The sequence below is a fragment of the Sus scrofa genome, chromosome 13 (assembly GCF_054392235.1).
Source record: "Sus scrofa isolate SSC_HxYL_T2T_F1_AM1 chromosome 13, Sscrofa_HxYL_maternal_Yorkshire_Landrace_v2.0, whole genome shotgun sequence".
Classification (NCBI taxonomy): domain Eukaryota; kingdom Metazoa; phylum Chordata; class Mammalia; order Artiodactyla; family Suidae; genus Sus; species Sus scrofa.
In genome coordinates, this window is record NC_139395.1 from 109,811,109 (window position 1) to 109,826,151 (window position 15,043).

The window sequence follows — 15,043 nt, forward strand, 5'->3', positions numbered from 1 at the left end:
TGTGCAGTGAGTGCTTAGGCAAGAACTTCACCAAGCTGCAGGTATGTCCAGATAGCTTTCCCTGGGTGTGGGATGTGGGCCAGATATGCTAGGGCAGAGAGGAGTTTCCTCTTTTACACACTCAGCCAGGTCTGCTGATCCCGAGCAGGGCAGCTTTGGAGAGAACTGAGGTGGGGTCTCTTCTATCCCCCTAGAATAGAGGATCTCAAAAAAAATCTTTGGCAAAGTTTCTCTTAGTTTAGAATTTCTAGAGTCACCGTGGAATTTTTCCACTTTTTATTCTTTTTCCATCCCAATTAAGTTGGATAGAAGAGACTGTCCCCCAGGGGAGCATATTAGGATCTCACAAAGCTGCAATGTCCTATAAAAGTAAGAATTCCCCAGTCTGAGAGTCTAACATGTGTTTGTTTACCTCTTTTGTTTTGCATTAAAAATCCTTCCCTGGTGTACTTTTTTGTTCAAGGTGTCTGATTTTTCTCAAATATCTGCAGCACAGTCTTTCAAATTATCTAACAGCCCATCAGTTTAACACTTAGAAATAGTGTAGAAATCAATTCTTTTTCTTTTTCTTTTTTTTTTTTTTTTTTTTTTTGGTCTTTTTGTCTTTTCAGGGCTGCACCCATGGCATATGGAGGTTCCCAGGCTAGGTGTCTAATCAGAGCTGTAGCTGCCGGCCTACGCCAGAGCCACAGCAATGCCAGATCCTAGCTGCATCTTCAACCTATACCAAAGCTTGTGGCAACACTGGATCCTTAACCCACTGAACAAGGCCAGGGATTGAACTCACAACCTCAAGGTTACTATTCAGGTTCGTTAACCACTGAGCCATGATGGGAACTCCCCCATTTCTTAATTTTGTTTTCACTCAGTGTCTACTTGTTACCCTTATAAAGAGCAAGAACGCTAGGATCTTGCTCATACATGGATAGTTATGCATGCAATTTTCCAACTATTGTATCAACTGAGTAGTTTATTTTCTTCTTTGTATATTTTTTTATAGATTGACCAACCTCGACTTGGCTTGCCTTCCAGAGACTATTACGAATGCACTGGAATATATAAAGAGGTAAAACAAAAGCAAAAACAAAAAACCCCAACGAAGTATAACAAAACTATAGAATCATCTGGTATAAACTTACAAATAATGAAAAAGACTAAGATCAGATTTAAGCCTAACCCCCTATGTTCTTTGCTCAGGCAGATGCTGAAAAACACATATAACAGTAAGCTTCCTTTGATTGAATGAATATTCTCAACAGAATGAATGAAGGTCTTTTAAGAAACAATGAAACTTGAAATTCCTTGTTTGCCTTAATTCTTCATTTTGAAATCATGTGACCCATTTTTAAAAGTCAATTTTAAATGTTTGATTTCCCCCATAAACTGGCTCATTAAAGAAAAGTGAAAGAGTGAACAGATTAATCAAGGCCTAGATTAGTGCCAGTGAAGATTAGGTAGGGAATGGTGACCAGGGAATGGTCCAGAATGAGACACAGCATCCTTTCAGAGCCTTCTGAATTGATTTTCAGAGGGCTACCCAGGTAGGGGCATCAGGTTCAGACAAACCTTTGCAGCCACCTTTTGACTCTACATTCATCACCTCCACAGAGGTGCTTCCATTTGTTTCACAGCCTTAACTCCCTCAGGCTGGTGTTGATGTGCCTTGATATAAAGGAAACACAGAAAATAAACTTAGCAGTGTGATATATTATTAGGTATTTGGGAAGGTATTGGTTCCATAAATGTTTTCATCATTATTTTCTAACTCAGAAGTAAATTAAGTGTCCCTTTGATCATTCTAAAGGGTGTGGTGGTGTGGCTGAAAGGACATCTTAGTTAAAATTATTCTATATGTTTATGCTGGGCATTTATTTTGCTAAGTTCAAATAACATGGAATAAATTCACTGTAAAATATCTTTTTGAATGGCTACACAACATTGAAATGAAGAAAAAAGAGGTATTGTTAAAGTCCACAATTAATAGCACAGGCAATGAAATGGGTATGGGGTATTTGAGTTCATTATAATCCAAGTATTGTGTGGTTTGTGGTTATTGGCTTTACCAGTTGTTCAGCTGCTTCCTATTGCAGAATCGAGGGTGACTGCAGAATTTTGGCTCATTATACTATGTTTTCATCGTCATCAAAACTAGGATGTTTTTCAAATGTAGGTTTGTGTCCTAAAAACATCAAATTTGTCTAGTCTTAAAAGGTTTTTTTTAATATTTTAACATTCCTGATATCAGAGTATACCTGGCAGTCAGTGTATGCTTTTAATGTAGTATCCTATTATTAAGATTGGTATATTTATGCATTTCATATTCAGTGCTGCCTAATAATCAAGAAAAAGTCATAATCTAGAGCTATTTGCTATAGGCTTGAGTCTAATGTAGAGGCATTTTGTTTAACCTGCTGCTGTTGGCTTTTTGTTCTTATTGTTTAATTTTAGATTAGTTGCCAAGATTTTTTTTAAATGCAGTATTTTTCTTCAGAATCTAGATCTTTTTTTTTTTTTTTTTTTTTGTCTTTTCTAGGGCCGAATCTGAGGCAAATGGAGGTTCCCAGGCTAGAGGTCTAATCAAAGCTGCAGTCGCCAGCCTATGCCACAGCAACAGCAACACAGGATCTGAGCCACATCTGCAACCTACACCACAGCTCACGGCAACGCTGGATCCTTCATCCACTGAGCGAGGCCAGGGACCAAACCCATAACCTCATGGTTTTTAGTCAGGGTCGTTAACCACTGTGCGATGACGGGAACTCCCAGATCTTTTGATAAATCAGTAGAATTGGAAATCTTAGGCCTGCCTTGCCATTTGGCAATTGGACAGAGCTGTGTTGTGGTTGCCCTTCAAATAGGGCCTTTGGTTGCCCTTCAAATAGGGCCTTTGTTCTCCAGGTTTGGGCAGTCCTCATCTAGATAATTCACTGATTTTTATTGACTTCCTGGTCCCTCTAAGGCATTTAAGTTTGTAAATTAGTTGAGTCATAATTGAAGTTTTAAAAAAAGGAGAGACCTTCAAACACTGTAGTTCAAACAAGAGAGAAGTTTATTTCTATCTCCTGTTATAGTCCAAGAGAGGTAGGATGCTCTGTTCCATGGGATGACCAGGACCACAGCTTTCTTTGACCTGTTGCTCTAATATAAACCTCTTTGAGCCTTTTATTTATAATCTACTTTGTCAAAGTTAGTTCACCAGTGCCCTGTTGACATTTTGAGCTGTAGGAAAAAGAGATGAGGGACAGAGATAGACACACAATTTCTTTTTATGTTACTGATGCAGAAGTTGTATATGTTCCATTGGTTAGAATGTCGTCATGTGTCCACAACTAAATTTTAAGGAGACTGAGAAATGTATTCTTAAACTGAGTGGCCATGTATGTACCTTATTAAAATTCAGTTTATGAAATTAAGATTTTATTATTAAAAAGAAGAAGAGGAACTCAGATACCAAAAACATTTAACAGTCTCTGCCATAGACTGCATCCACTGGTCTGGGCAATACTATATTTGTAGTCAAACAGCAGAGTGGTGACTAAATCTGGAACTGGTAATGTAATAAGAGTTTATGGGTGAGAAATCTGAGCTGAGAGGTTTGCCCTAGAACATTCGGCCAACCACTCGTAGAACCAGAGGTAGAGTTTTTATCCCAGTTTCCTGCTTCTTCTATTTCATCATCCCCACTTCCTAAGGGTAGTACTTCACACTAGTGGTGTTCTTTAAAAATGAGCAAAAGATTTAGAAAACTCAGTAGCCCTAGCACTTTCAGCCAGGAAGTTCTTATCAGCTGAAATTAAGTGCCCTCCAGTGATCTGGATTACAGCAGCAAACACACAATGCTTGCTGCCTTGCCCCTCCTCCACAACTATGGCTATTTGGTCACTGCCCTTTGTTCTGCTAACTTCCAGCCTCAGAATACATCTCAAGTCAGTGCTCCAAGCTCCCAACAATCTCTTTCCAGTTGAAGGGTGTCAGTCTATGAGGGAAAATCTAATTGCCATTCCTGGAAATGGATAATTACTAGAATATTTCTGTACCCTCCACCTTTTAAAATCCAACCTTTCCGGGGTGTTTGGAGGAGGGGACAGAGTGTATAGCCATAGAAAAATTTCCATTTTTCTACTTATTTCCCCATGATATTTGCTAATCTTTTACACTCACTACCATCTGTCATCCCTGACTTAGATTCCTCTGCCTTTTTGCCAGCTATCAAATAAAAGTTAATTCTTGTTTTTTCCACTACCCTGCTATCTCTGAAATAAGTCAGCCCCTTCGAGTATGTTTTCTTAGTGTTTTATTGCTTCATGGAAAAAAGGTGGTGAAAAGGATAGGATAACATAGTAACATCTAGTCGAGAAGTTTTAAAACTGGAAGAAATGTTAATATCATTGTATTAGTGTAACAGTGGCTTTCATTAATTTTTTTCTCACATACTTTTATGTATCTGTTCCCTTTGCTGGGAACATTCCCTACACACACACCACCAACTTGACCCTCTTCCTTTTCTCTTCACCCTTTAAGTTTAAATTTTACTTGCTCAAGAAGGCCTTTTGTGGAACTTTTGACTAGATGAAGATACCTCTATGTTCCCATAGCACATGGATTTCTGAATACTTTTTTATTTAATTTTTTTTTTTTTCCTAGAAAACTGTTTAGCTTAGCAGGAGCATTGTCATGTCTCACTTACTCTTTTTTTTTTTTTTTTTTTTTTTTTATTTCCAGTATCCAGCCTGGTTTCTGGTGCTTAGTAATTAGCAAATAAATATTGCTGAATCTGTAGGTGAATAATTGAGGGAGAAGATATTAGGGGAGAGAGGAAAGAAAAGGAAGATAGAAGGTCCCAATATCATTAGAGGTCCCTCCTAGATCCTCACCTTGACTCAGAGAAATGTGAGGTCTAGGGCCTCAAGAGTTAAAGAAATATAGTTCCTGAGTATCTTACAAATATCTTATAAACCATGTATCCCTTTTCTCCTTTTCAACCTCCAATTATTTCTCTGATCTATTCAGTTTGCCTGAGATATTTATACATTCAGTGGGTCCCACACTTTCGCATTCCACATTATTTTATTGAATTTAACCAAGAGAGTTCATGCTGTGGCACAATGGGATCAACAGTGTCTCTGCAGCTCTGGGACCAGGTTCAATCCCTAGCCCAGCACATTGGCTAAGGATCTGGCATTGCCGTAGCTGTGGCATAGGTCATGACTGCAATTCGTACCTGATCCCTGGCCTGGGAAGTCTATATGCCACAGGGTGGCCAAAAAATAAAAATAAAAAAAATAACCAAGAGAAGTTTTGGTCACCAACTTTATTTTTTTTTTTTTAACCAAAAAAGGTGCTTTGACTAGAGAAGCCCACTTCTTTGCCTGTCACTCTAGTGATGATTTTCAAACTATAGTATGGCATCTGGTTTGCAGATATGCTTCAGGGGCTAAGGATAAGGAGGGTTCTTCTGGGTTCTTAGGGTTCTTTTGATCAAAAACCCTAATTATGAATTTCCTTGATCAAATCACTGTAAGCTCATTTCTCCAGGTCTTTTTTTGTTTGTTTTTGACTGCCTCTGCAGCATGTGGAAGTTCCTGGGTGAAGGATTGAACCCACGCCACAGCAACAACCTGAGCCACTGCAATGACAGTGCCAGGTCCTTAACGCTCTGAGCCACATGGGAACTCCTCCCCAGGTATTTTTTGATCTGTCCTTCTGAGATATCCAACTCATCCAGGGAACCATCTTTTTAAATTCTACAACCAGACATTTATAAACAATGAAAATAACACCTGCAATTACAGGAGAGCCCATTCCACTTCACAGAGATATTTTTGGATTTTGATACCCTAGGAATGGAATTTCTGTTTTGTGATATTTGTTTGGCATTCAGAACAGTAAAATATCTTGTATCATTATACCACTAAGTGATGCAAATAGATAATGCTTTATTTTTTTCCAAGAACTACATCCCACCTTCTTTCTTAAAGATAAAACCTATTTTTCTGCTTTTCAAACTTATTATGTGCTTTTATTCTGGCAGTTTTGAATGTTATATTTCAAGAAATGCATATTGTATTCCTCTGGTTATTGTTCTAAACTTAAATACCTCAGTTCCTTTTTGTTTTCTGTACTCTCCCTCTCAAAGAGGGAACATGGCTTAAGGCAGTAGAAACTCAAAGATGTATATTGTTATGTTTTTTTACATGACAGAATCATATGTTTTCTTACTAATTAAGGTTACTTAGGCATAGACTTTAAGAGCTAAATGAGACATTAGAGAATTTAGTTCAACCCCTAAATTCACAAATGAGAAAACAGAGATCCAAATAAGTAAAATGATTTGCTTATGTCATGTATTAGGTGATCTATGTGTCAGGAACATTAATTCTAAGCAATAGAAACATGCTCTATTCTGACTAATTTGACTTCTATAAAAAATGTTTTCTGTTCATTTATTTCACCTAAATGTTATAGGGATAAATCAGGCATGGTTGGTTCCAGGGGTTCAAATTGAATCATCTTATCTCTTTTCCCATTTTCAAGCTTTTTTTCTGTGTTGGAGTCCTTCTCTAGCAGGCTATCTCCATTGTAGCATCAAAGATGACCACTGGCAGCTTTAAAATACAGAAAAAATAAATTCTGTCTTACTGTCTCTCAATTTCTGCGGAAACAGCCTGCTTGAGCCACCTGCTCTTCTCTTGACCAGTCCCTGTGTCCAGGGAACCAGGTTCTCTGATTGGCTAGTTGGTACCACCAGCCCATCTCTACGGCTTAGGAAGGTAGACCTATTAATAGATCTACAGTTCCACCAAGAGAAAACAGAATAGAGGTTCTCTTATGAGAAGATGAAGAGAAAGAGCTCCATAGCCTGCCTCATCATGATCTTGTCCCCTGGTTCCCAATCTAGTTTTCCTTCTAGATGGTGCTATTTCTACAAAAAAAAAAAAAAAAAAAAAAAAAAAAAAAAAACCTAGAGAGAAAATCTCATTTAAAATTATTAAGTCAGACTCAGCCATAAAAAAGAATGAAATAAAGCCATTTGCAACAACATGGATGTACATAGAGATTCTCATACTACATGAAGTAAGTCAGAAAGAGACAAATACCATATGATATTGCTTATATGGGGAATCTAAAATATGGCACAGAGGACTCGATCTACAAAACAGAAATAGACTCACAGACATAAAGAGATCTGTGGTTGCCAAGGGAGGGGGAAAGTGGGGGAAGGATTGGGAGTTGGGTGTTAGTAGATGCGAACTATTACATTTAGAATGGATAAGCAATGAGGTCCTACTGTACAGCACAGGGAACTCTATCCAGTCCCTTGGGATAGAACATGATGGAAGATAATATGAAAAGAAGAACATATACATATGTATGACTGCATCACCTTACTGTACAGAAGAAATTGGCACAGTATTGTAAATCAACTGTACTTTAATAAAATTTTATAAAATTAAAAAAAAATTATTAAGCCAGCTCATGTGGGTGACACAAACTGCCAAACAAGACTAGATAAACACTATCTTTTTCCAGGAGTTTATAAATGTAAGACTGGTAACATAGTGTTCTCCAGGCCAAATATTAGGCAGAAGGCCACATAGACATCTATATAAATACTGAACAAACACACACATTTATTTTAAAAATTAACATGTCTTACCAATTTGGATTCACCTCTGTGGCACCTTGTTGTGTAAAGCATCTCTTTCCAGGAAATAAATAGACCTTTGTAAATGTCATGGCAGAAGAAATTGTTCTTAAAATGGGTTTGTCAAGGAGCCACTTATGCTAGATGTCTCTTATTAAAGAGATAGAAGCTTATTTCTGAGGGATTGTGATTATCTGAAGAGATCACTTAATACACACTGTTAACTCGAAGGACAGAAGTGGTGAGATTTGAAACAGTTTTATCCTTACAAATTTCTATGCTAGGAACATGATATGAAAGACACACATTGCCCATAGAAAATAATCATTCCATTCACGGAATTTTAAAATGGAACCAAACAACTACTTCATGTGAGAAAGCTCTTATATGGAGTTCCCATTGTGGCTCAGTGGCGTACGAACCAAACTAGTATCCATGAGGACATAGGTTCAATCCATGGCCTTGCTCAGTGGGTTAAGGATACAGCGTTGCTGGGAGCTGTGGTGTAGGTCACAGACGTGGCTTTGATCCTGCATTGCTGTGGGTTGTGGTGTAGGCCTGCTGCAGTAGCTGCAATTCAACTCGGAGCCTGGAAATTTCCATTGGCCTCTGGTTGCAGCCTTTAAAAAAAAAAAAAAAAAAAAAAAGCTCTTGTATATTGATTAACTGAAAGGACTGACTATCTTAATTTTCTTAAATAATCACCACCTTTGGAAAAGTCTGTGAACTCTATTTAGGATAATTTGGAATCGGTCTCAAAGTTTCCTTTTCTCTACTTCTAGCTTTTCAAGGCTAAGTGCTACCTGGTCCTACTTCATAAGGGAATCTGTAGGTTAGGAACCCAAAATGAGCATAATTGGTTTATAGACATGCTTATGATCTGTGTTTGTCTGAGAAGGTAGAATAAGCCAGGGTAGTGGTTTCCAAACTAAAGGAACACTTCGTGTGTGCCAGTGACAGTGCTCTGTGTAGCCACACCTTCATGTACACATTCTTTAAGATTTATTTTGTTTATGTACTAACAAAATATTTATTTGAACAGAGCATTTCAGGGCTAAGAGAAAACCATGGGTCTAGCTAATGAGAGCTCGAGAAGGTGAGGATGGAGTTGGAGATTAGAAGTTGTATAATATGATGCTGTGGGGAATGGCAGGGGAGGAGGAGGAGGCAGCCAGAGTCATGAAGATATGCAGAGTTCTTAGAAAAACGTGATGTTCATTTTAAAAAAGGAAACGTTTTAGGGACAAGGATAGGACTTAGACTATGGCCAAGATGATTGGAGGCCAAAAAGAGATGACCCAGGGTCTGTGTAGTGAATAAGAGAGAGCACAGTCCAGGAAAATTCTCAAAGCTGTACCTGCTCAGGAAAGAGCAAAAGCTAAGGTCTGCAGTCCTTTAGATGGGCAGGTATTAGAACTGAGAGTAAACTCGAGAGGATTTTGTTTGCCTGCTTACCCGAAATATGAGCTCAGAGAGACTCAGACTCAGACTTGGACTCTGACTAGAAGCCTTCTGACATATAGGAAATGGAGGGAAACTTACTCTATCTACTTACCATTTAACTTTATTTTTATTGGGCTTCTACTATGTAACATTTGCCTTTCTAGGCAATAGGGATACCAAAGGAAACAAGGCAGAAATGGCCCTTATTTGCATGGAACTCATGTTCTAATGGGAGGAGATAGACAATTAAGAAACAAGTAATAATTTAAGGGAAAGATAAGTGAATATAATGTGATAAAGGAAATAAATATGGTGGTATGATACAAAGTGAATGACTAGGGGTAGGGGGTCAGTAGACAATTTAGATTTGATTTGATTTGGTTTTTAAAAACCTCACTCTGACTGCTGCTTGGTTGACTTGAAAAAACAGATCTTGCAAGGGAAACTGCTGATCTCGTTTTGTCCTTTCTGGCACCAGGTGACTAATAGTCAGGAGGTTTCACCCAGTCCCAGTATCTGTATAAAACAAAACATAGAGTAGCTTTTGAACTTAGGACTTAGTGAATGTGACAAGAGAGATTTTTGAGATCAGCTGAACTTAGTTTGTAAAAAGAACTACATGCAGCTTCCCAAACATATGCAACAAACCTTAGAAGTTACACAGTAAATTCTCATTGAATCTCCAGACTCTCTATTAACATGATGAGAGCCCCCAACTGTCCCCATGCTTGTCCACAGTGAATCCTCTTGTGTCCTGAGTTTCTCCTGCACCAGAGCCCTACTGAGTGGACTGGGGGCCATATCTCATTTCCAGTCCCCCCAAATGGCTTCAAGATTCTATATGTCTGTGTCCACCTTTGGGGAGCAAGTGTTCTGGCAGCTGCATGATCCCGGATATGCTGCTTAAAGCGGGAAAAATCTCCAAGCCTTCTTAGAGGAAACAGACCTCTCCTGCTTGGTGTCCCCTGTGTCTTTCCCCAGGAAACTTTCTGTGTAACACTATTAAATACCCCCCGCCCCCGCATTAGTGGCTAGGAATAGATAGGACAATCACTTCATGCTCATATTTGTCTTGGAAAGGGAAAGGCAGAAAAGTGCTAGGTGTCCCAGGACAGAATCTTTGGAAGTGAAACCCTGGTCCACAGTTATTGGCACTCTAAAGTGCACAGTTATCAGTTAATCTGACCAGAGGGCTCTCCATTCCTTCCTGGGACTTGCTGTTACTTATTAACAAAGATACTAAGTGCGAAGGACAATAGTCAGATGGCATTGTACTCTTCCTCTTTGGCAACTCCAACAAATGTCAGCTTTTTTTCTAAGCAAGAGGAATCCAATTTCTCAACAGAGACAATATATAAATATTATTGCATGGTCCTGCAAAATGAAGATAGTTCTTATTGGAGTAACCGTTCATGGTGTTGGGTATTGGTAAATATCATCTCGTCAATAGTGTGGAATTTAAAAGCTCACCGAACTACTATTATGGATTTTACACAACCGTTTAAAAACAATTGTCTTCATTAAACCTGCTGTTATAAGCACTGGGATTTGCAATGTTTTATTTTAAAAGGAAGGACTACATAGATAATTTAGGTTTTTTGGGTTTTTTTGTCAAATAAAGGATTCACTATATCAAAGCTTCAACTAAGCTACCTTATGACTGTCAGAAAAGATAGCTGCTTCTGGCCTTTTTCCTAATAACTAGTTGCTCTTTAAGTGACAAAAGAAAATTTGACTTTTGATTTAAAAAATAGCTTGGCCAGAGTTCCCATTGTGGCTTAGAGGGTTAAGAATCCAATTAGTATCCATGAGGATTTGGGTTCTATCCCTGGCCTTGCTCAGTGTGTTAAGGATCTGGCATTGCCTCAAGCTGTGGTGTAGGTCACAGATGTGGCTTGGATCTCTCATTGCTGCGGCTGTGACGTAGACTGGCAGCTGCAGCTCAGATTTGACTCCTAGCCCAGGAACTTCCATGTGCCACAGGAGTGGCCCTAAAAAAGAAAAAGAAAAAGATCCCGGCCAATGCACTAATTAAATGTTAAAATATGTGTTGACTACTTCTCCTCAAATTATGACAATTTGCTATTATTTGGCATTTTACCTATCTAGAAGTATCTCAAGGAAGAAAATTAATACCTTAAGGTAAAGTCATACCTTATAGAATGGATTTAACAGCAGCAGTAAGCCTGGTTTTTTGACAGCTACTAGATAAATTCGAAAACCAAGAAAGATAATCAAGATACTAAGGCACATGTTTGATTAAAAAGTCATATTGTGATAGTTGCCAGATAATGGAGTTTATTAAAAGTAGTATGTTCCATGTGACTATATTAAATATTCAAGCATCTGAGAAGTTATTGATGTTAATGCTTCTAATTTTCTAGGAAACTTTACCAGCTCAGCAGACTAGAAGCATTGTCCAAAGTTTTTATGCTTGCCAATTTCTATAGTGTTTAAATACATCTGTAAGGATAAAGATACCAGAGCACAACCAGTTTGCAGAGTAAATGAAATGCAAGAGAACATTCTTGCTATTGTTTCCTCACCTCATTAACAAAAAAAGCATCCCACAGAGTAAAAAATGAAATCTCAGTAGATTGATTCTGGAAAATTCAAATTACCATTTTTTTCATAGTTGGTAGTAATTCCTTGCTGAATGCAGATGAATTTATATGATTTAAACTACAGTTAATTCAAAACACTGCATGCTTATACTTTGGAATTGTTGGTCCAATGAACTCAAACATACTTGTTTTCTTCAAAGTGAAAAAAAAAATTCTGATTACCTTTTGATAGAAAAAGAATGGAGTTGGCAAGAATATACACAAAACATCCTTGTATCTCTCTTACCTTAGTGATTAAGTTTTTAATTCAGGTGCAGAGCTGTTTTTAAATAGTTTGTTCTACTGAGTAGTAGATCCAGGATAGAGATGCTATCTAGACATCACACAGGGTATCCTTGAAAGAGGGAACCCTCTCCCTGGGGAATTGTTTACTTAGCATTTAGTAAAGGTCATGGAATGCCAGTATCTAAACCTTACTTAAAGGTGCTCAAGAGAGTTCCCGTCGTGGCGCAGAGGAAACAAATCCGACTAGGAACCATGAGGTGGCAGGTTCAATCCCTGGCCTTCTTCAACAGGTTAAGGATCCGTCATTGCTGTGAGCTGTGGTGTAGGTCACAGAGGCAGCTCAGATCTGGAGTTGCTGTGGCCATGGTGTAGGCCAGCAGCTGTATCTCCAATTAGACCCCTAGCCTGGGAACCTCCGTATGCCACGGATTCAGCCCTTAAAAAGCAAACAAAGTTTAAACAAAAACAAAAAAAAAAGGTGTTCGAATTAATAACTTTATATATTGCTTATTAGGTTCTTGCTTGATAAAATATTTTCAATTCCCCATAAGTTTTATGTTTGATTCTCTTAATGCATCACCATGAATTTAGATGTGACCTTGCACTCACAGTGACTAGACATGTGCCCCTGTCACTGATAATCAATTAGTAGGGATATAACACCTCCTGAAGCTGTGAAAGTGTTAAGCATTCTGCAGCTTTCCTCATATTTACCTTGTGTGAACAAGACTTTGAAGCATAGAACCACTCATGGATCCCAAACTTGTGTGGCCATCTATTCGTTGCCCAAACTGGTCCTGGAACTTGAATTTTGAGTAAATTTTAATATGATGGGATCATTATTTATTTTAATGGCTGATAGGTAATAATAGCTAAATAGCAGTGGGTTGAGATTTATGAAAGTGCTATTCAATTTCCTGGTTTTGATACCACATCTAAATTTGAATAAGGCATGTATCTATTCTCTAAAAGGTCAATAATATAACTAGTCTGTAGCTTGCCCTTACAAAGTTAAAATGTGAAGATAAAGAAAGAATATGAGTTCTTAGAAGAAAGCTGGTATTCACATCTATGGTGTCTTAGAGATTTCACAGTAACTGGAGCCAGCTATGAAATTAACTAAAACCCACATATTTGTGTTGAAGGAGCTCATGAGTACAGTCTTATTAAAAAATAAAAGATGTCTTACTAAACAAAAAAAAGATGTCCTGATAACATGATGTGTGTTTGTGGCCATCTCTTCATGGATAGTTGGGAAAAAAAGATATATATATACATGAGCAGAGAAAGCCTGATGAAAGGAAATTTGGTAAAATAATTTATTACAAAAAAATTACTAAGGTAATGCTTACTAAGTCTTTTGCAACTACATTCTTATTAAAGCAATTTAACTTGATTAGTAGTTGAAAATTATAAAATCTCCATAACCTAATGGCTATAAGTTACTCAGTACTTTCAAAGTGATACCTTGATGTTCTGCTCCAATTCAAAGACACATTGACTTTCTGTGAATCTGTGCTGGTCATTTCTTTTGATTCAGGGATGGGTTTCTATTTTATTGTGCTTTATCTGTTACCAAAAATTAATACTGAATTGAAAACAAATTTTAAGTTCAAGTGCCATGATGAATATTTAGAAGATTCTTCAGCAATATACTGTTCTTTATTTCTTGCAGGCTTGTACAGCATATGTGGATTTTATGATTTCTGTGGCCAAATTGATTCGTCAGGAAAAAGGACTGCCCGTCGATGAGAACCAGCTTTCTTTGGAAATGAATAAAGTTATGGAATTGGAAAAAGAAATTGCCAATGTAAAACACATTTTCTCTGATACACTGAATACCGTCAGCTACTTTTTATTTTTTTCTCCTCTCTGTCATATTTTAAGGGTAAAAAGTACAACTTCTTAACCAAGTGATAAAAATGCATAGCTCAATAATGGATCATTGATTTCAGGAGGACCTTTGAAACTGTGGAATTTGTAGTAAACCAGGTTCCAGACATTCAGGAGACATACTAAATTTGACAAATATTAAACTAGATATGGTTAATGACCTATTATAAGTGGATTACATCAAGGTGCTATTTACAAACTGCTGTTGAGATGCCCTTGAGATCAGGACACACTTGATTGCTAACTATTCAGCAAATTTCTTTTACTTTTGATATGTACAGTTTTACAACTTTACAGAAATTGTTTCTATCTCCTTGCTCAGAAGTATTAGCCCTGGAACATGGCCACACAACTATGTGAGGCCACTGAGTCAGACTGTCAGGCTGCTTATTCACTCAGGGGAAATCCCACAGAAGGAGTTTATCAGCAGAGCCCAAGGGGTATGTTCCTGACTTTCATCTAGTTCTGGGTGAACATTTAGATTCTGATTTGGCACATTCCTGTCTGATGTTTCTCTGACAGGATCTGCAGTCTCAAGCAAAAACTGTATAAATGGTCGCTTTCAATCTGTTTAGGATGCTTGGGACTCTGTGACATTGCAGACAATAGCCTGCACTCCTAAATGCCTATCTGCTTGGCACTGCCATCAGGATCTTGAAGACTGAAGATTTTGGGGGGCACTTTTAGCTTTCCTGAGGCTACATCTCCGATCAGAACCAGACTTTGCATGGAGCTCCAACTGAATGAGTGGCAGTTTAATGGGTTACATGTGGTTTCTTTGTCGGAAACAGAATTATTAGAGAACAGTTGATTGTGCTGGGTTTTTACCACTTGCACCTTCCTAATCCATGTTCTCCTTTGATCAGCCTCAGCTCTGATCTTGTTGTATCTAACCTCAGAATTTTTGTGTCTATATTTCTCTCTCTGAGACTATGAGATGGTGATAGGGTCTGAGTAGTCTTTGAATCACCTGTGTATTTCTTAACTGTCCAGCAGGCCATTGCATGCAGATGTTACATACTTTGTTTTTAAATAAATGAATAAGTAAGTGACCTAAAGGGGAAATTGGAACCACTGTCATTTGAGAAATTATTCCCATTTTAACCTTTTGTCTGTTTTCACTTAACATTACTTTTATTCCTTTCAACTACTAATCAGGGAGTTGTACTGGAATTTCATTTTTTGATTCAGTGAAAAAATAATAGTAGATGCT

The 15,043-nt window shown here is 37.8% G+C and overlaps 1 protein-coding gene across 13 annotated transcripts in view; it reads left to right on the forward strand.

Annotated features, from left to right (window-relative positions):
- Positions 1 to 15,043, forward strand: part of MME (membrane metalloendopeptidase) — a 104,972-nt gene that overhangs the window by 43,537 nt on the left and 46,392 nt on the right. For all 13 annotated transcript variants that reach the window (NM_001444848.1, XM_021069693.2, XM_084986761.1 and 10 more), the window contains 2 exon segments: positions 1,001 to 1,066; positions 13,613 to 13,747. In NM_001444848.1, the coding sequence (NP_001431777.1) occupies positions 1,001 to 1,066; positions 13,613 to 13,747 (201 nt within the window).